Below are 22118 nucleotides of genomic sequence, written 5' to 3' on the forward strand. Positions count from 1 at the left end.
ACCTCAAACTACCTCCATCTCACTTCAAACTACTTCCATCCCTCTCAAACTACCTCCATCGATGCCTCAAACTACCTCCATCTCCTTCAGGCCTCAAACTTCCTCCATCTCCCTCACCTCAAACTACCTCCATCCCCTCACCTTCAAACTACTTCCATCTCACATCAAAGTACCTCAAACTACCTCCATCCCCCTCACCTCAAACTACCTCCATCCCCCTCACCTCAAACTACCTCCATCTCATCTCAAACTACCTCCATCTCCTCTCACCTCAAACTACCTCCATCTCACCTCAAACTACCTCCATCTCCCCTCACCTCAAACTACCTCCATCCCCCCTCACCTCTCTATCCCCCTTACCTTAAACTACCTCCATATCACATCAAAGTACCTCCATCCCCCTCACCTCAAACTACCTCCATTCCCCCTCACCTTAAACTACCTCCATCTACCTCCATCTCCCCTCAAACTACCTCAATATCCCCTCACCTCAAACCACCTCCATCCCTCTTCACCTCAAACTACCTCCATCCCCCTCACCTCAAACTACCTCCGTTTCCCCTCACCTAAAACTACCTTCATCTCCCCTCAACTCAAACTACCTCCATCCCACTACCGCAAACTACCTCCATCTCCTCACCTCAAACTACCTCCGTTTCCCCTCACCTCAAACTACCTCCATCTCACCTCCTCAAACTACCATTCCCTCTTCACCTCAAACTACCTCCATCCCCTCACCTCAAACTACCTCCGGTTCCTCACCTCAAACTACTCCATCCCCCTCACTAAAAGACTAACCATTTACCTCCATCTCCCTCACCTTATCCGTCTCCTCCATCCCCCTCTCACCTCAAACTACCTCCATCTACCTCCATCTCACCTCAAAATACCTCCATCTACCCCCTCACCTCAATCTACCTCCATCTCACCTCAAACTACCTCCATCCCCCTCACCTAAAACTACCTCCATCCCCCCTCACCTCAAACTACTTCCTCCGCTCACCTCAAACTACCTCCATCCCCCTCACCTCAAACTACCTCCATCCCCTCACCTCAAACTACCTCCATCGCTCATCTCAACTACCTCCATCCCCCTCACCCAAACTACCTCTCCATCTCACCTCAAACTACTTACCTCTCGCTCACCTCAAACTACCTCCATCCCACCTCACCTCAAACTATCATCTCCCCTCACCTCAAACTACTTCCATCCCCTCCTCACCTCCAAACTACCTCCAACTACCTCCATCTCACCTCAAACTACCTCATCTCCCCTCATATTTACATCCATCTCCCTCAAACTACCTCCATCCATCCCCAAACTACCTCAATCTACCTCCATCTCACCTCAAACTACCTCCATCTCCCTCAAACTACCATCTATCCCCTTCACCTAAAACTACCTCCATCTCACCTCAAACTACATCCATCTCCCTCACCTCAAACTCACCTCAAACTACATCCATCCCCTCACCTCAAACTACCTCCATATCACCTCAAACTACCTCCATCCCCTCACCTCAAACCATCCATCAGCTCACCTCAAACTACCTCCATCCCCCTCACCTCAAACTACCTCCATATCACCTCAATCTACCTCCATCCCCTCACCTCAAACTACCTCCATATCACCTCAATCTACCTCCATCCCCTCACCTCAAACTACCTCCATATCCTCAATCTACCTCCATCCCCTCACCTCAAACTACCTCCATATCACCCAATCTACTCCATCCATCCTCACCTCAAACTACCTCCATATCACCTCAATCCTCCATCCCCTCACCTCAAACTACCACCATATCACCTCAATCTACCTCCATCCCCTCACCTCAAACTACCACCATATCACCTCAATCTACCTCCATCCCCCTCCTCAACTACCACCACATCACCACCAATCTATCTCCATCTCCTCACCTCAAACTACCACCATATCACCTCAATCTACCTCCATCTCCCTCACCTCAAATTACCACCATATCACCTCAATCTACCTCCATCTCCCCTCACCTCAAACTACCGCCATTTACCTCCATCTCCCCTCACCTTAAACTACCTCCATCCCCCCTCACCTCAAACTACCTCCATCCCCCCTCACCTCAAACTACCTCCATCTACCTCCATCTCACCTCAAACTACCTCCATCCCCGCTCACCTCAATCTACCTCCATCTCACCTCAAACTACATATATCCCCCCTCACCTAAAACTACCTCCATCCCGCTCACCTCAAACTACCTCCATCTCACCTCAAACTACCTCCATCTCACCTCAAAAATACCTCCATCTACCTCCATCTCACCTCAAACTACCTCCATCCCCGCTCACCTCACACTACCTCCATCCCCCCTCACCTAAAACTACCTCTATCCCCCCTCACCTTAAACTAGTTACCTCCGCTCACCTCAAACTACCTCCATCCCACCTCACCTCAAACTACCTCCATCTCCCCTCACCTCAAACTACTTCCATATCACCTCAATCTACCTCCATCCCCCTCACCTCAAACTACCTCCATCTCACCTCAAACTACCTTCATCTCCCCTCACCTCAAACTACCGCCATCTCCCCTCACCTTAAACTACCTCCATCCCCCTCACCTCAAACTACCTCAATCTACCTCCACCTCAAACTACATCTATCCCCTCACCTAAAACTACCTCCATCCCGCTCACCTCAAACTACCTCCCTCTACCTCCATCTCACCTCAAACTACATCTATCCCCCTCACCTCAAACTACCTCCATCTCACCTCAAACCATCCATCCCACCTCACCTCAAACTACCTCCATCTCAGCTCACCTCAAACTACCTCCATCTCCTCACCTCAAACTACCTCCATATCACCTCAATCTACCTCCATCCCCCTCACTCAAACTACCTCCATCCCCTCTCACCTCAAACTACCACCATATCACCACCTCAATCTACCTCCATCCCCTCGACCTAAAACTACCGCCATATCACCTCAATCTACCTCCATCCCCTCACCTCAAACTACCTCCATATCATCAATCTACCTCCACCCCTCACCTAAAACTACCTCCATATCACCCTACTCCACCTCAAACTACCTCCATACCAATACTCCATCCCCTCACCTCAAATACCTCCATATCACCTCAATCTACCTCTATCCTCACCTCAAATTACACCATATCACCTCCAATCTACCTCCATCCCTCACTCAAACTACCACCACATCACCTCAATCTACCTCCATCCCCTCACCTCAAATTACCACCATATCACCTCAATCTACCTCCATCCCCCTCTCTCAAACTACCACCACATCACCTCAATCTACCTCTATCCCCCTCACCTCAAATTACCTCCATATCACCTCTCTACCTCCATCCTCACCTCAAACTACCACCACATCACCTCAATCTGCCTCCATCTCCCTCCTCAAATTACCACCATATCACCTCAATCTACCTCCATCCCCCTCACCTCAAACTACTGCCATTTACCTCCATCTCCCCTCACCTCAAACTACTGCCATTTACCTCCATCTCCTCACCTCAAACTACCTCCATATCCACCTCAATCTACCTCCATCCCCCTCACCTCAAACTACCTCCATCCCCTCACCTCAAACTACCACCATATCACCTCAGTCTACCTCCATCCCCTCGACCTAAAACTACCGCCATATCACCTCAATCTACCTCCATCCCCCTCACCTCAAACTACCTCCATATCACCTCAATCTACCTCCACCCCTCACCTAAAACTACCTCCATATCACCTCAATCTACCTCCATCCCCCTCACCTCAAACTACCTCCATATCACCTCAATCTACCTCCATCCCCCTCACCTGGTCCTTCTGTAGCTCAGTTGGTAGAGCATGGCGCTTGTAACGCCAGTGTAGTGGGTTCGATCCCCGGGACCACCCATACGTAGAATGTATGCACACATGACTGTAAGTCGCTTTGTATAAAAGCGTCTGCTAAATGGCATATATTATTATTATTTACCTCAAACTACCTCCATATCACCTCAATCTACCTCCATCCCCCTCACCTCAAACTACCACCATATCACCTCAATCTACCTCCATCCCCCTCACCTCAAACTACCACCACATCACCTCAATCTACCTCCATCTCCCCTCACCTCAAACTACCACCATATCACCTCAATCTACCTCCATCCCCTCACCTCAAACTACCACCATATCACCTCAATCTACCTCCATCTCCCTCACCTCAAATTACCACCATATCACCTCAATCTACCTCCATCCCCCTCACCTCAAACTACCACCACTCACTCTCTCCATCTCCCTCACCTCAAACTACCACCATATCACCTCTCCATCCTCTCCCTCAAACTTTCCACCATATCACCTAAAACTACCTCCATCCCCTCACCTCAAACTACCACCATATCACCTCAAACTACCTCCATCCCCTCACCTCAAACGACCTCCATATCACCTCAATCTACCTCCATCACCTCAAACTCTCACCATATCACCTCAATCTACCTCCATCCCCCTCACCTCAAACTACCACCACATCACCTCAATCTACCTCCATCTCACCTCAAACTACATCTATCTCCCCTCACGTCAAACTACCTCCATCTCACCTCAAAGTACATCCATCCCACCTCACCTCAAACTACCTCCATCTCTCACCTCAAACTACCTCCATCTCTCACCTCAAACTACCATATCACCTCAATCTACCTCCATCCCCTCACCTCAAAACCTATCCCCCTCACCTCAAACTACCTCCATATCACCTCAATCTACCTCCGCCCTCACCTAAAACTTCCTCCATCCCCTCCCTCAAACTACCACCATATCACCTCAATCTACCTCCATCCCCTCACCTAAAACTACCTCCATAACTAGTCTACCTCCCTCACCTCAAACTCTCCACATATCCTCAATCTACCTCCCATCCCCTCACCTCAAACTACCTCCATATCACCTCAATCTACCTCCATCCCCCTCACCTCAAACTACCTCCATATTTACATTTACATTTAAGTCATTTAGCAGACCTCTTATCCCCTCAATCTACCTCCATCCCCCTCACCTCAAACTACCTCCATATCACATCAATCTACCTCCATCCCCCTCACCTCAAACTACCTCCATATCACCTCAATCTACCTCCATCCCCTAACCTGAAACTATCACCATATCACCTCAATCTACCTCCATCCCCCACCTCAAACTACCACATCACCTCAATCTACCTCCATCCCCTCACCTCAAACTACCACCATATCACCTCAATCTACCTCCATCCCCCTCACCTCAAACTACCACCATATCACCTCAATCTACCTCCATCCCCTCACCTCAAACTACCTCCATCCCTCAATCTACCTCCATCCCCCTCACCTCAAACTACCTCCATATCCCAATCTACCTCCACCCTCACCTAAAACTACCTCCATATCACCTCAGTCTCTACCTCCATCCCCTCACCTCAAACTACCTCCGTATCAACTCCATCTACCTCCATCCCCCTCACCTCAAACTACCTCCATATCACCTCAATCTGCCTCTACCCCCTCACCTAAAACTACCTCCATATCACCTCAATCTACCTCCATCCCCCTCACCTCAAACTACCACCATATCACCTCAATCTACCTCCATCCCCTCACCTCAAACTACCACCATATCTCAATCTACCTCCATCCCCCTCACCTCAAACTACCTCCATATCACCTCAATCTACCTCCATCCCCCTCACCTCAAACTACCTCCATATCACCTCAATCTACCTCCATCTCCCCTCACCTAAAACTTCCTCCATCCCCTCACCTCAAACTACCACCATATCACCTCAACCTCCACCCCCTCACCTAAAACTACCTCCCATATCACCTCAATCTACCTCCATCCCCTCACCTCAAACTACCTCCATATCACCTCAATCTACCTCCACCCCTCACCTAAAACTACCTCCATATCACCTCAATCTACCTCCATCCCCCTCACCTAAAACTACCGCCATTTACCTCCATCTCCCCTCACCTTAAACTACCTCCATCCCCCCTCACCTCAAACTACCTCCATCTACCTCCATCTCACCTCAAACTACCTCCATCCCCGCTCACCTCAATCTACCTCCATCTCACCTCAAACTACATATATCCCCCCTCACCTAAAACTACCTCCATCCCGCTCACCTCAAACTACCTCCATCTCACCTCAAACTACCTCCATCTCACCTCAAAATACCTCCATCTACCTCCATCTCACCTCAAACTACCTCCATCCCCGCTCACCTCACACTACCTCCATCCCCCTCACCTAAAACTACCTCTATCCCCCCTCACCTTAAACTAGTTACCTCCGCTCACCTCAAACTACCTCCATCACACCTCACCTCAAACTACCTCCATCTCCCCTCACCTCAAACTACTTCCATATCACCTCAATCTACCTCCATCCCCCTCACCTCAAACTACCTCCATATCACCTCAATCTACCTCCATCCCCCTCACCTCAAACTACCTCCATCTCACCTCAAACTACCTTCATCTCCCCTCACCTCAAACTACCGCCATTTACCTCCATCTCCCCTCACCTTAAACTACCTCCATCCCCCCTCACCTCAAACTACCTCAATCTACCTCCATCTCACCTCAAACTACATCTATCCCCCCTCACCTAAAACTACCTCCATCCCCGCTCACCTCAAACTACCTCCCTCTACCTCCATCTCACCTCAAACTACATCTATCTCCCCTCACCTCAAACTACCTCCATCTCACCTCAAACTACATCCATCCCACCTCACCTCAAACTACCTCCATCTCAGCTCACCTCAAACTACCTCCATCTCCCCTCACCTCAAACTACCTCCATATCACCTCAATCTACCTCCATCCCCCTCACCTCAAACTACCTCCATCCCCCCTCACCTCAAACTACCACCATATCACCTCAATCTACCTCCATCCCCCTCGACCTAAAACTACCGCCATATCACCTCAATCTACCTCCATCCCCCTCACCTCAAACTACCTCCATATCACCTCAATCTACCTCCACCCCCTCACCTAAAACTACCTCCATATCACCTCAATCTACCTCCATCCCCCTCACCTCAAACTACCTCCATATCACCTCAATCTACCTCCATCCCCCTCACCTCAAACTACCTCCATATCACCTCAATCTACCTCCATCCCCCTCACCTCAAACTACCACCATATCACCTCAATCTACCTCTATCCCCCTCACCTCAAACTACCACCACATCACCTCAATCTACCTCCATCTCCCCTCACCTCAAACTACCACCATATCACCTCAATCTACCTCCATCCCCTCTCAAACTACCACCACATCACCTCAATCTACCTCTATCCCCCTCACCTCAAATTACCTCCATATCACCTCAATCTACCTCCATCTCCCTCACCTCAAACTACCACCATATCACCTCAATCTACCTCCATCTCCCTCACCTCAAACTACCACCATATCACCTCAATCTACCTCCATCTCCCCTCACCTCAAACTACCGCCATTTACCTCCATCTCCCCTCACCTCAAACTACCTCCATATCACCTCAATCTACCTCCATCCCCCTCACCTCAAACTACCTCCATCCCCTCACCTCAAACTACCACCATATCACCTCAATCTACCTCCATCCCCCTCGACCTAAAACTACCGCCATATCACCTCAATCTACCTCCATCCCCCTCACCTCAAACTACCTCCATATCACCTCAATCTACCTCCACCCCCTCACCTAAAACTACCTCCATATCACCTCAATCTACCTCCATCCCCCTCACCTCAAACTACCTCCATATCACCTCAATCTACCTCCATCCCCCTCACCTGGTCCTTCTGTAGCTCAGTTGGTAGAGCATGGCGCTTGTAACGCCAGTGTAGTGGGTTCGATCCCCGGGACCACCCATACGTAGAATGTATGCACACATGACTGTAAGTCGCTTTGTATAAAAGCGTCTGCTAAATGGCATATATTATTATTATTTACCTCAAACTACCTCCATATCACCTCAATCTACCTCCATCCCCTCACCTCAAACTACCACCATATCACCTCAATCTACCTCCATCCCCTCACCTCAAACTACCACCACATCACCTCAATCTACCTCCATCCCCTCACCTCAAACTACCACCATATCACCTCAATCTACCTCCATCCCCTCACCTCAAACTACCACCATATCACCTCAATCTACCTCCATCTCCCTCACCTCAAATTACCACCATATCACCTCAATCTACCTCCATCTCCCCTCACCTCAAACTACCACCACATCACCTCAATCTACCTCCATCTCCCCTCACCTCAAACTACCACCATATCACCTCAATCTACCTCCATCTCCTCTCACCTCAAACTTCCACCATATCACCTAAAACTACCTCCATCCCCCTCACCTCAAACTACCACCATATCACCTCAAACTACCTCCATCCCCCTCACCTCAAACTACCTCCATATCACCTCAATCTACCTCCACCACCCTCACCTCAAACTCTCACCATATCACCTCAATCTACCTCCATCCCCCTCACCTCAAACTACCACCACATCACCTCAATCTACCTCCATCTCACCTCAAACTACATCTATCTCCCCTCACGTCAAACTACCTCCATCTCACCTCAAAGTACATCCATCCCACCTCACCTCAAACTACCTCCATCTCAGCTCACCTCAAACTACCTCCATCTCCCCTCACCTCAAACTACCTCCATATCACCTCAATCTACCTCCATCCCCCTCACCTCAAACTACCTCCATCCCCCTCACCTCAAACTACCTCCATATCACCTCAATCTACCTCCGCCCCCCTCACCTAAAACTTCCTCCATCCCCCTCACCTCAAACTACCACCATATCACCTCAATCTACCTCCACCCCCTCACCTAAAACTACCTCCATATCACCTCAATCTACCTCCACCCCCCTCACCTCAAACTCTCACCATATCACCTCAATCTACCTCCATCCCCCTCACCTCAAACTACCTCCATATCACCTCAATCTACCTCCATCCCCCTCACCTCAAACTACCTCCATATTTACATTTACATTTAAGTCATTTAGCAGACGCTCTTATCCCCTCAATCTACCTCCATCCCCCTCACCTCAAACTACCTCCATATCACATCAATCTACCTCCATCCCCCTCACCTCAAACTACCTCCATATCACCTCAATCTACCTCCATCCCCCTCACCTGAAACTATCACCATATCACCTCAATCTACCTCCATCCCCCTCACCTCAAACTACCACCACATCACCTCAATCTACCTCCATCCCCCTCACCTCAAACTACCACCATATCACCTCAATCTACCTCCATCCCCCTCACCTCAAACTACCACCATATCACCTCAATCTACCTCCATCCCCCTCACCTCAAACTACCTCCATATCACCTCAATCTACCTCCATCCCCCTCACCTCAATCTACCTCCATCTCCCTCACCTAAAACTACCTCCATATCACCTCAATCTACCTCCATCCCCCTCACCTCAAACTACCTCCATATCACCTCAATCTACCTCCATCCCCCTCACCTCAAACTACCTCCATATCACCTCAATCTACCTCCACCCCCTCACCTAAAACTACCTCCATATCACCTCAATCTACCTCCATCCCCCTCACCTCAAACTACCACCATATCACCTCAATCTACCTCCATCCCCCTCACCTCAAACTACCACCATATCACCTCAATCTACCTCCATCCCCCTCACCTCAAACTACCTCCATATCACCTCAATCTACCTCCATCCCCCTCACCTCAAACTACCTCCATATCACCTCAATCTACCTCCACCCCCTCACCTAAAACTTCCTCCATCCCCCTCACCTCAAACTACCACCATATCACCTCAATCTACCTCCACCCCCTCACCTAAAACTACCTCCATATCACCTCAATCTACCTCCATCCCCCTCACCTCAAACTACCTCCATATCACCTCAATCTACCTCCACCCCCTCACCTAAAACTACCTCCATATCACCTCAATCTACCTCCATCCCCCTCACCTCAAACTACCTCCGTATCACCTCAATCTACCTCCATCCCCCTCACCTCAAACTACCTCCATATCACCTCAATCTACCTCCACCCCCTCACCTTAAACTACCTCCATATCACCTCAATCTACCTCCATCCCCCTCACCTCAAACTACCACCATATCACCTCAATCTACCTCCACCCCCCTCCTCCACCCCTTTACTGTCACCTCCCAGAAACCCCCCCTCTGCCCCCCTTAACCCTCCAGACGACCCCCCCCTCCTCCCCGTTAACCCCCACCAGATGATCCCCCCTACACACCCGCTCAGCCCTTTGCCCTTGACTCACCAACACCCCCTGGCCCCCAAGGCAACTCAGCCTAAATACCCTCATAGCCTTTTGTTCCAAACACATGCAAGTGTGCTTTACTTAGTTTGGAAGTGTGAGATTGATTTAGTCAACCAGTAATCAACTGGTCATTCTCATGTTTTTCAATCAATTAAATCTTATTTTCTATTTTCAGTTTTGACAAAAAAGAAGATTAAATGTTACTTATTTAGCAATAAACTGAGTGGCAATAATGTGTAGAGTGGTATCAGGTAACCAGCTTGCCATAACATAGATAGTGATACACCAAGATGGAATGGGATTTCTTATTGTGTCATTTCTGTTCTGTGGTATTACTGAAATGATTAATGTGGACATACTATCTAACCAAATACTTGTCTGAAAACTTCTCTGTTGTTTTTCACTTGCGGTGAAGGCAACCGTGAATTAGTTGCTGAGTGAAACTTTCACATTTGAGGTTTTTAGTTTGTTTTTCATTCGACACACTGACCCGCACATAAAGAGGTGAGCAGCTTCTTAGCGGGCCGAGTAGCTTGTTGCTAGATCGCCATTGATAATCAAGTGGGTCTCGTCGTTGTGCTAAGAGATAGTTTATGGAGCTTGCTTTGTTAAAATAGCAAAGCGTCACAAATGGCTCGTTACATCATTTGTTAGGCTCAGTGTGTTGGTTGTGTTGGAGGGGCCACTGAGGGAGGGAGTGAGCTATAGCAGTTTCTAGTAGCATTGGGAAGGTTGTGTCGGAAGGGCGCCGGAGGGAGCGAGCTATAGGAGTTTCTAGTAGCATTGGGAAGGTTGTGTCGGAAGGGCGCCGGAGGGAGCGAGCTATAGCAGTTTCTAGTAGCATTGGGAAGGTTGTGTCGGAAGGGCGCCGGAGGGAGCGAGCTATAGCAGTTTCTAGTAGCATTGGGAAGGTTGTGTCGGAAGGGCGCCGGAGGGAGCGAGCTATAGCAGTTTCTAGTAGCATTGGGACGGTTGTGTCGGAAGGGCGCCGGAGGGAGCGAGCTATAGCAGTTTCTAGTAGCATTGGGAAGGTTGTGTCGGAAGGGCGCCGGAGGGAGCGAGCTATAGGAGTTTCTAGTAGCATTGGGACGGTTGTGTCGGAAGGGCGCCGGAGGGAGCGAGCTATAGGAGTTTCTAGTAGCATTGGGACGGTTGTGTCGGAAGGGCGCCGGAGGGAGCGAGCTATAGCAATTTCTAGTAGCATTGGGACGGTTGTGTCGGAAGGGCGCCGGAGGGAGCGAGCTATAGGAGTTTCTAGTAGCATTGGGAAGGTTGTGTCGGAAGGGCGCCGGAGGGAGCGAGCTATAGGAGTTTCTAGTAGCATTGGGACGGTTGTGTCGGAAGGGCGCCGGAGGGAGCGAGCTATAGGAGTTTCTAGTAGCATTGGGACGGTTGTGTCGGAAGGGCGCCGGAGGGAGCGAGCTATAGGAGTTTCTAGTAGCAGTGGGACGGTTGTGTCGGAAGGGCGCCGGAGGGAGCGAGCTATAGGAGTTTCTAGTAGCATTGGGACGGTTGTGTCGGAAGGGCGCCGGAGGGAGCGAGCTATAGGAGTTTCTAGTAGCAGTGGGACGGTTGTGTCGGAAGGGCGCCGGAGGGAGCGAGCTATAGGAGTTTCTAGTAGCAGTGGGACGGTTGTGTCGGAAGGGCGCCGGAGGGAGCGAGCTATAGGAGTTTCTAGTAGCAGTGGGACGGTTGTGTCGGAAGGGCGCCGGAGGGAGCGAGCTATAGGAGTTTCTAGTAGCAGTGGGACGGTTGTGTCGGAAGGGCGCCGGAGGGAGCGAGCTATAGCAGTTTCTAGTAGCAGTGGGACGGTTGTGTCGGAAGGGCGCCGGAGGGAGCGAGCTATAGGAGTTTCTAGTAGCAGTGGGACGGTTGTGTCAGAAGGGCGCCGGAGGGAGCGAGCTATAGGAGTTTCTAGTAGCAGTGGGACGGTTGAGTGGACATCAATAGGGCCTGTGTTTGACTCATCTGCCAACCCTGAGATGTTTGGGATTCAGCCCTCTTTTGTTTTTGTTTATGTAAGTGTTAGGTTAATCTGCTTTAGAAAACTCTACAAACACTCTGACCTTTTCCCCAAAAGCTACAATCAACTCATAGTATCCATACCAGGGGGGAACAACCCAGCGATGTATACTCTGTCTGTTTGGTCATTTTCCTGCCTTTGTGTCTGTTATCTGTGTGATGTCTTCAAGGTCCCGCGGACACTAAAGGCTTCCCTCTGGTTTAAGTGGAGTAGATTATGTGTCATGTGAAGTGCTGTTGCATTGTCTGGCTGGCCTTTTGGGTTGGGACATCCAGTCGTTTGCTTTATGTGTAATTCATTCCTGTCTCTCTCACGCCGTTTGAGCCTCAGATTTGACTCCTCTTTTTACTTTTTCAGTTTTTATTGATTTGAGTTGAGATAAATTACTGTTTAGTCTGCTTTGTAAAATGAATAGATTTTAAATGATTTGACTGACTTGGATTTGACTTTGAATTGAATTGGACTTTTATAATCTTGTAGGGAATCACCTTTGATGAGTTCAGATCCTTCTTCCAATTCATGAACAACCTGGAGGATTTCGCTATAGCCATGCAAATGTACAACTTTGCCAACCGTTCCATTGGCCAAGGTTAGTTCCAATAGTTCCATTGACCAAGGTTAGTTCAAATCGTTCCATTGGCCAAGGTTAGTTCCAATCGTTCCATTGACCAAGGTTAGTTCAAATCGTTCCATTGGCCAAGGTTAGTTCCAATCGTTCCATTGGCCAAGGTTAGTTCAAATTGTTCCATTGGCCAAGGTTAGTTCCAATCATTCCATTGGCCAAGGTTTGTTCCAATCATTCCATTGGCCAAGGTTAGTTCCGAACATTCCATTGGCCAAGGTTAGTTCCGAACATTCCATTGTCCAAGGTTTGTTCCAATCGTTCCATTGGCCAAGGTTTGTTCCAATCATTCCATTGGCCAAGGTTAGTTCCGAACATTCCATTGTCCAAGGTTTGTTCCAATCGTTCCATTGGCCAAGGTTAGTTCCAATCATTCCATTGGCCAAGGTTAGTTCAAATTGTTCCATTGGCCAAGGTTAGTTCCAATCATTCCATTGGCCAAGGTTTGTTCCAATCGTTCCATTGGCCAAGGTTAGTTCCAATCATTCCATTGGCCAAGGTTAGTTCAAATTGTTCCATTGGCCAAGGTTAGTTCCAATCATTCCATTGTCCAAGGTTTGTTCCAATCATTCCATTGGCCAAGGTTTGTTCCAATCATTCCATTGTCCAAGGTTTGTTCCAATCATTCCATTGGCCAAGGTTAGTTCCAATCATTCCATTGTCCAAGGTTTGTTCCAATCATTCCATTGGCCAGGGTTTGTTCCAAACGTTCCATTGGCCAAGGTTAGTTTCACTCTTTATTTGATTTGTTTGACTACTGAAATACATGGACGAGGAATAACCACACTGTTTTTACACTGTTCCATTGTTCCACTCTTCCACTGTTCCACTCTTCAACTGTTCCCCTCATCCACTGTTTACACTGCTCCACTCTTCAAGTGTTCCACTCTTCTACTCTTCCACTGTTTACACTGTTCCACTGTTCAACTGTTCCACTCTTCCACTGTTAACACACCATCTATACACTATGACTGCGTCCCAAATGGCACCATATTCCCTATATAGTGCACTACTTTTTACCTCATTGTACCTGGTATGGGGGAAGGGTGCCATTTGGGACGGAGACTACAATGGTAGTCCAACTTAGTGGCACAAATAGTGGCATGCTGATTCTGTTCCCCTCGTCCCTATCAGATGAGTTGGCCCGTGCAGTCTATGTGACGACGGGGCTGAAGCTGACTGAACACCTGGTCAACACTGTGTTCCACATCTTCGACGAGGACCGTGACGGACAGCTCAGTTACAAGGAGTTCATTGGTGTCATGAAGGACCGGCTGCACCGCCGCACGGTAAGGAGAGGGGCAGGCAGGCAAGGAGGGAGGGAAGGAGGGTAAGACAGACAGGGAGGGAAGGAAGGAGTGTAAGACAGGGAGGCTGGGAAGGAGGAGGCAGGGAGGTAAGGAGGGTAAGACAGGCAGGGAGGGAAGGAGGGTAAGACAGGCAGGAAAGGAAGGAGTGTAAGACAGGCAGGGAGGTAAGGAGGCAGGCTGGGAAGGAGGAGGCAGGGAGGAAGGGTGGAGTAGAGTTGTGTGGAGGCCGTCAGGATAGCTGATAGAGATATAGTCATTCATATGTAATGGGAACAGGGATGAATAGATCATGTTCACAGAATCTGTCTAAACAGAGCAATGCATGTTTATTATAAACTATGTTTAGAATTACCATGTCTTATATGTTGATAGTTTAGACACAGTCACTATCTAATGTTGATAGTTTAGAAAGAGTCACTATCTAATGTTGATAGTTTATGGAACAGTCACTATCTAATGTTGATAGTTTAGATACAGTCACTATCTAATGTTGATAGTTTAGATAGTGACTGGTCCATAATGTTGATTGTTTAGGGAACATTCACTATCTAATGTTGATAGTTTGGGGAGCAGTCAGTATCTAATGTTGATATTTTTGACACAGTCACTATCTAATGTTGATCATTTAGGAAACAGTCACTATCTAATGTTGATAGTTTACACATAGTAACTATCTAAGGTTGATAGTTTCGACACAGTCACCACCTAATGTTGATAGTTTAGACACAGTCACAATCTAATATGGAACGTTTAAACAGAGTCACTATCTAATGTTGGTCATTTAGGGAACAGTTACTATCTAATGTTGATAGTTTAGACACAGTCACAATCTAACGTGAAACGTTTAAACAGAGTCACTATCAAATGTTAATAGTTTAGGGAACAGTCACTATCTAATGTTGATAGTTTATGGAACAGTCACTATCTAATGTTGATAGTTTATGGAACAGTCACTATCTAATGTTGATAGTTTATGGAACAGTCACTATCTAATGTTGATAGTTTATGGAACAGTCACTATCTAATGTTGATAGTTTATGGAACAGTCACTATCTAATGTTGATAGTTTATGGAACAGTCACTATCTAATGTTGATAGTTTATAGAACAGTCACTATCTAATGTTGATAGTTTATGGAACAGTCACTATCTAATGATAATAGTTTATGGAACAGTCACTATCTAATGTTGATAGTTTATGGAACAGTCACTATCTAATGTTGATAGTTTATGGAACAGTCATTATCTAATGTTAATAGTTTATGGAACAGTCACTATCTAATGTTGATAGTTTATGGAACAGTCACTATCTAATGATGATAGTTTATGGAACAGTCACTATCTAATGTTAATAGTTTATGGAACAGTCACTATCTAATGTTGATAGTTTATGGAACAGTCACTATCTAATGTTGATAGTTTATGGAACAGTCACTATCTAATGTTGATAGTTTATGGAACAGTCACTATCTAATGTTAATAGTTTATGGAACAGTCACTATCTAATGTTGATAGTTTATGGAACAGTCACTATCTAATGTTAATAGTTTATGGAACAGTCACTATCTAATGTTGATAGTTTATGGAACAGTCACTATCTAATGTTGATAGTTTAGGGAACAGTCACTATCTAATGTTGATAGTTTATGGAACAGTCACTATCTAATGTTGATAGTTTATGGAACAGTCACTATCTAATGTTGATAGTTTATGGAACAGTCACTATCTAATGTTGATAGTTTAGGGAACAGTCACTATCTAATGTTGATAGTTTAGACACAGTCACAATCTAATGTTGATAGTTTATGGAACAGTCACTATCTAATGTTGATAGTTTAGGGAACAGTCACTATCTAATGTTGATAGTTTATGGAACAGTCACTATCTAATGTTGATAGTTTATGGAACAGTCACTATCTAATGTTGATAGTTTAGGGAACAGTCACTATCTAATGTTGATAGTTTAGGGAACAGTCACTATCTAATGTTGATAGTTTAGGGAACAGTCACTATCTAATGTTGATAGTTTAGACACAGTCACAATCTAATGTTGATAGTTTATGGAACAGTCACTATCTAATGTTGATAGTTTAGACACAGTCACAATCTAATGTTGATAGTTTATGGAACAGTCACTATCTAATGTTGATAGTTTAGGGAACAGTCACTATCTAATGTTGATAGTTTATGGAACAGTCACTATCTAATGTTGATAGTTTATGGAACAGTCACTATCTAATGTTGATAGTTTAGGGAACAGTCACTATCTAATGTTGATAGTTTATGGAACAGTCACTATCTAATGTTGATAGTTTATGGAACAGTCACTATCTAATGTTGATAGTTTAGGGAACAGTCACTATCTAATGTTGATAGTTTAGACACAGTCACAATCTAACGTGAAACGTTTAAACAGAGTCACTATCAAATGTTAATAGTTTAGGGAACAGTCACTATCTAATGTTGATAGTTTAGACACAGTCACAATCTAACGTGAAACGTTTAAACAGAGTCACTATCAAATGTTAATAGTTTAGGGAACAGTCACTATCTAATGTTGATAGTTTAGACACAGTCACTATATAATGTTGATAGTTTAGACACAGTCACTATCTAATGTTGATAGTTTAGACACAGTCACTATCTAATGTTGATAGTTTAGAAACAGTCACTATCTAATGTTGATAGTTTCGACACAGTCACTATCTAATGTTGATAGTTTAGACACAGTCACTATCTAATGTTGATAGTTTAGACACAGTCACTATCTAGTGTTGATAGTTTAGACACAGTCACTATCTAATGTTGATAGTTTAGACACAGTCACTATCTAATGTTGATAGTTTAGGCACAGTCACTATCTAATGTTGATAGTTTAGACACAGTCACTATCTAATGTTGATAGTTTAGCCACAGTCACTATCTATTGATAGTTTAGACACAGTCACTATCTAGTGTTGATAGTTTAGACACAGTCACTATCTAATGTTGATAGTTTAGACACAGTCACTATCTAATGTTGATAGTTTACACACAGTCACTATCTAATGTTGATAGTTTAGACACAGTCACTATCTAATGTTGATAGTTTAGACACAGTATCTAATGTTGATAGTTTAGACACAGTCACTATCTAATGTTGATAGTTTACACACAGTCACTATCTAATGTTGATAGTTTACACAGTCACTATCTAATGTTGATAGTTTACACACAGTCACTATCTAATGTTGACAGTTTAGAGTCAGTCACTATTTATTGTTAGTAGTTGAGGGAACAGTCACTATATAACGTTTATAGTTTAGACACAGTCAGTATCTAATGTTGATAGTTTAGACACAGTCACTATCTAATGTTGATAGTTTACACACAGTCACTATCTAATGTTGATAGTTTACACACAGTCACTATCTAATGTTGATAGTTTACACACAGTCACTATCTAATGTTGATAGTTTACACACAGTCACTATCTAATGTTGACAGTTTAGAGTCAGTCACTATTTATTGTTAGTAGTTGAGGGAACAGTCACTATATAACGTTTATAGTTTAGACACAGTCACTATCTAATGTTGATAGTTTAGACACAGTCACTATCTAATGTTGATAGTTTAGACACAGTCACTATCTAATGTTGATAGTTTACACACAGTCACTATCTAATGTTGATAGTTTACACACAGTCACTATCTAATGTTGATAGTTTACACACAGTCACTATCTAATGTTGACAGTTTAGAGTCAGTCACTATTTATTGTTAGTAGTTGAGGGAACAGTCACTATATAACGTTTATAGTTTAGACACAGTCACTATCTAATGTTGATAGTTTAGACACAGTCACTATCTAATGTTGATAGTTTACACACAGTCACTATCTAATGTTGATAGTTTAGACACAGTCACTATCTAATGTTGATAGTTTAGATACAGTCACTATCTAATGTTGATAGTTTAGACACAGTCAGTATCTAATGTTGATAGTTTAGACACAGTCACTATCTAATGTTGATAGTTTACACACAGTCACTATCTAATGTTGATAGTTTACACACAGTCACTATCTAATGTTGACAGTTTAGAGTCAGTCACTATTTATTGTTAGTAGTTGAGGGAACAGTCACTATATAACGTTTATAGTTTAGACACAGTCAGTATCTAATGTTGATAGTTTAGACACAGTCACTATCTAATGTTGATAGTTTACACACAGTCACTATCTAATGTTGATAGTTTACACACAGTCACTATCTAATGTTGACAGTTTAGAGTCAGTCACTATTTATTGTTAGTAGTTGAGGGAACAGTCACTATATAACGTTTATAGTTTAGACACAGTCAGTATCTAATGTTGATAGTTTAGACACAGTCACTATCTAATGTTGATAGTTTACACACAGTCACTATCTAATGTTGATAGTTTACACAGTCACTATCTAATGTTGACAGTTTAGAGTCAGTCACTATTTATTGTTAGTAGTTGAGGGAACAGTCACTATATAACGTTTATAGTTTAGACACAGTCAGTATCTAATGTTGATAGTTTAGACACAGTCACTATCTAATGTTGATAGTTTACACAGTCACTATCTAATGTTGATAGTTTACACACAGTCACTATCTAATGTTGACAGTTTAGAGTCAGTCACTATTTATTGTTAGTAGTTGAGGGAACAGTCACTATATAACGTTTATAGTTTAGACACAGTCAGTATCTAATGTTGATAGTTTAGACACAGTTACTATCTAATGTTGATAGTTTACACACAGTCACTATCTAATGTTGATAGTTTACACACAGTCACTATCTAATGTTGACAGTTTAGAGTCAATCACTATTTATTGTTAGTAGTTGAGGGAACAGTCACTATATAACGTTTATAGTTTAGACACAGTCAGTATCTAATGTTGATAGTTTAGACACAGTCACTATCTAATGTTGATAGTTTACACACAGTCACTATCTAATGTTGATAGTTTACACACAGTCACTATCTAATGTTGACAGTTTAGAGTCAGTCACTATTTATTGTTAGTAGTTGAGGGAACAGTCACTATATAACGTTTATAGTTTAGACACAGTCAGTATCTAATGTTGATAGTTTAGACACAGTCACTATCTAATGTTGATAGTTTACACACAGTCACTATCTAATGTTGATAGTTTACACAGTCACTATCTAATGTTGACAGTTTAGAGTCAGTCACTATTTATTGTTAGTAGTTGAGGGAACAGTCACTATATAACGTTTATAGTTTAGACACAGTCAGTATCTAATGTTGATAGTTTAGACACAGTCACTATCTAATGTTGATAGTTTACACACAGTCACTATCTAATGTTGATAGTTTACACACAGTCACTATCTAATGTTGACAGTTTAGAGTCAGTCACTATTTATTGTTAGTAGTTGAGGGAACAGTCACTATATAACGTTTATAGTTTAGACACAGTCAGTATCTAATGTTGATAGTTTAGACACAGTCACTATCTAATGTTGATAGTTTACACACAGTCACTATCTAATGTTGATAGTTTACACACAGTCACTATCTAATGTTGACAGTTTAGAGTCAGTCACTATTTATTGTTAGTAGTTGAGGGAACAGTCACTATATAACGTTTATAGTTTAGACACAGTCACTACCTTATGTCAATGTCGCAAATACATGAGAAGAAACCGTTTTCATATTCATTATTTGTTTTACATTGGTTCATGTTCATTGGTTCTTGTTCATTTATTCATGATCATTTGTTCATGGTCATTGGCTCATGGTTAATGGTTAATGGTCAAATGAGTAGCTTATCTGACATTTTGACGGTCAGGTGATTTCACTGTCTCAATTCCACTTCTAAATTCTGCTTCCAATTCTTGTGAAGATTTGCCTCCACCTAGTGGCGGATAATGGCCATTGTATTTGACATTTTCTGTTTACATTATCTCTCTCTCTCTCTCTCTCTCTCTCTCTCTCTCTCTCTCTCTCTCTCTCTCTCTCTCTCTCTCTCTCTCTCTCTCTCTTTATCTCTTTATCTCTCTCTCTCTCTCTCAGGCGTTTAGAGTGGATGACAAGAAGAAGTTCACTTCTTTCAAGTCCTGTCTGAAGAAGGAGATCTCGTCAGGCAGATAGGTATATGTAGACACTTTGTTCAATCCACAATAGAAGTATAGTTAACTTCTTGGCGCTACCCATCCCGTTAGCGGGATCATTTTCATCAGCAACCGCTGAATAGCATAGCGCAACAGTCAAATAATATTACAAAAAAATATTCATATTCATGAAATCACATGTGCAATATTGCAAAACACAGCTAAGCCTTTTGTTAATCCACCTGTCGTCTCAGATTTTGAAATTGTGCTTTACAGTGAATGCAATCCAAGCGTTTGTGTAAGTTTATCGATAGCATAGCATAACATCATGTACACTTAGCATCAGGAAGCTTAGTCACGAAAATCAGAAAAGCAATCAAATGAATCGTTTACCTTTGATGATCTTCGGATGTTTTCACTCACGAGACTCCCAGTTACACAACAAATGTTCCTTTTGTTCCATAAAGATTATTTTTATACCCAAAATACCAACGTTTGTTTGTCGCGTTATGTTCAGAAATCCACAGGAAAGAGCGGTCACGACAACGCAGACGTATATTCCAAATAATATCCATAATGTCCACAGAAACATGTCAAACGTTTTTTATAATCAATCCTCATGTTGTTTTTAAAATATATATTTGATAATATATCAACCAAGTGTGTAGGTTTTTCAATAACAGCGGGAGGAACAATGGCGGCTTTACTCAGTTGCGCAAAAACTCCCTCTGAGAGCCCCCACCTATCCACTTACGCAATGTGATCCTTCACGCTCATTTTTCAAAATAAAAGCCTGAAACTATGTCTAAAGACTGTTGACACCTTAGGGAAGCCATAGAAAAAGGTATGGTTGATATCCCTTTAAATGGAGGATAGGCTTGCATAGGAACAGAGAGGTTTCAAAATAATCCTGATTGGATATTCCTCAGGCTTTCGCCTGCAATATCAGTTCTGTTATACTCACAGACAATATTTTTACAGTTTTGGAAACTTTAGAGTGTTTTCTATCCTAATCTGACAATCATATGCATATTCTAGCATCTGGTCCTGAGAAATAGGCCATTTCAAATGGGTACTTTTTTTAGCCAAAACAAAAATACTGCTCCCTACACGCAAAAGGTTAATGCTATTTTGATTTGGAGATATAGATGCCACCATAACACATTACGATGGTCTTTGTTCCAGGTCCTTCTTCAAAAGGAGCTTAATTTTTATGACGTAGATAGAACAATCTCTCTTTTCAACTAGTGATGTGGTATGTTGAGTCAGCTCCTGGGATGTAGTATTTTAAGTCATCTCCTGGGATGTAGTATGTTGAGTCAGCTCCTGGGATTTGGTATGTTAAGTCAGCTTCTGGGATCTGGTATGTTAAGTCATCTCCTGGGATTTGGTATGTTAAGTCAGCTCCTGGGATTTGGTATGTTAAGTCAGCTCCTGGGATTTGGTATGTTAAGTCAGCTCCTGGGATTTGGTATGTTAAGTCAGCTCCTGGGATTTGGTATGTTAAGTCAGCTCCTGGGATTTGGTATGTTAAGTCAGCTCCTGGGATTTGGTATGTTAAGTCAGCTCCTGGGATTTGGTATGTTAAGTCAGCTCCTGGGATCTGGTATGTTAAGTCAGCTCCTGGGATTTGGTATGTTAAGTCAGCTCCTGGGATTTGGTATGTTAAGTCAGCTCCTGGGATTTGGTATGTTAAGTCAGCTCCTGGGATTTGG

The 22118-nt window shown here is 44.1% G+C and overlaps 1 protein-coding gene and 1 long non-coding RNA gene across 12 annotated transcripts in view; one reads left to right on the forward strand and one right to left on the reverse strand.

Moving 5' to 3' along the window:
- micu3b (mitochondrial calcium uptake family, member 3b) overlaps positions 1 to 22118 on the forward strand; it is an 89208-nt gene that overhangs the window by 22119 nt on the left and 44971 nt on the right. For 5 of the 9 annotated variants that reach the window (XM_052488015.1, XM_052488019.1, XM_052488021.1 and 2 more), the window contains one exon: positions 12864 to 12972. The exons of 1 other annotated variant lie outside the window; for it this stretch is intronic. In XM_052488015.1, coding sequence (XP_052343975.1) covers positions 12864 to 12972 — 109 coding nt within the window. Of the gene's footprint in view, positions 1 to 12863; positions 12973 to 14139; positions 14295 to 20365; positions 20444 to 22118 lie in introns of all 9 variants that reach the window. 3 more of the 9 variants (XM_052488016.1, XM_052488023.1, XM_052488018.1) reach the window with 2 other exon arrangements.
- Positions 1922 to 22118, reverse strand: part of LOC127913953 (uncharacterized) — a 22707-nt gene continuing 2510 nt past the window's right edge. Inside the window, exons 2-7 of one of the 3 annotated variants that reach the window (XR_008087367.1) lie at positions 8174 to 8266; positions 7380 to 7404; positions 7224 to 7291; positions 4169 to 4260; positions 4052 to 4123; positions 1922 to 1987 (exon numbers count right to left, since the gene is read on the reverse strand). This is a non-coding gene — a long non-coding RNA (uncharacterized LOC127913953). Of the gene's footprint in view, positions 1988 to 4051; positions 4124 to 4168; positions 4261 to 7223; positions 7292 to 7379; positions 7981 to 8173; positions 8267 to 22118 lie in introns of those variants that run through there. The other 2 variants (XR_008087365.1, XR_008087366.1) reach the window with 2 other exon arrangements.

Source organism: Oncorhynchus keta, chromosome 30 (assembly GCF_023373465.1).
Source record: "Oncorhynchus keta strain PuntledgeMale-10-30-2019 chromosome 30, Oket_V2, whole genome shotgun sequence".
Lineage (NCBI taxonomy): Eukaryota > Metazoa > Chordata > Actinopteri > Salmoniformes > Salmonidae > Oncorhynchus > Oncorhynchus keta.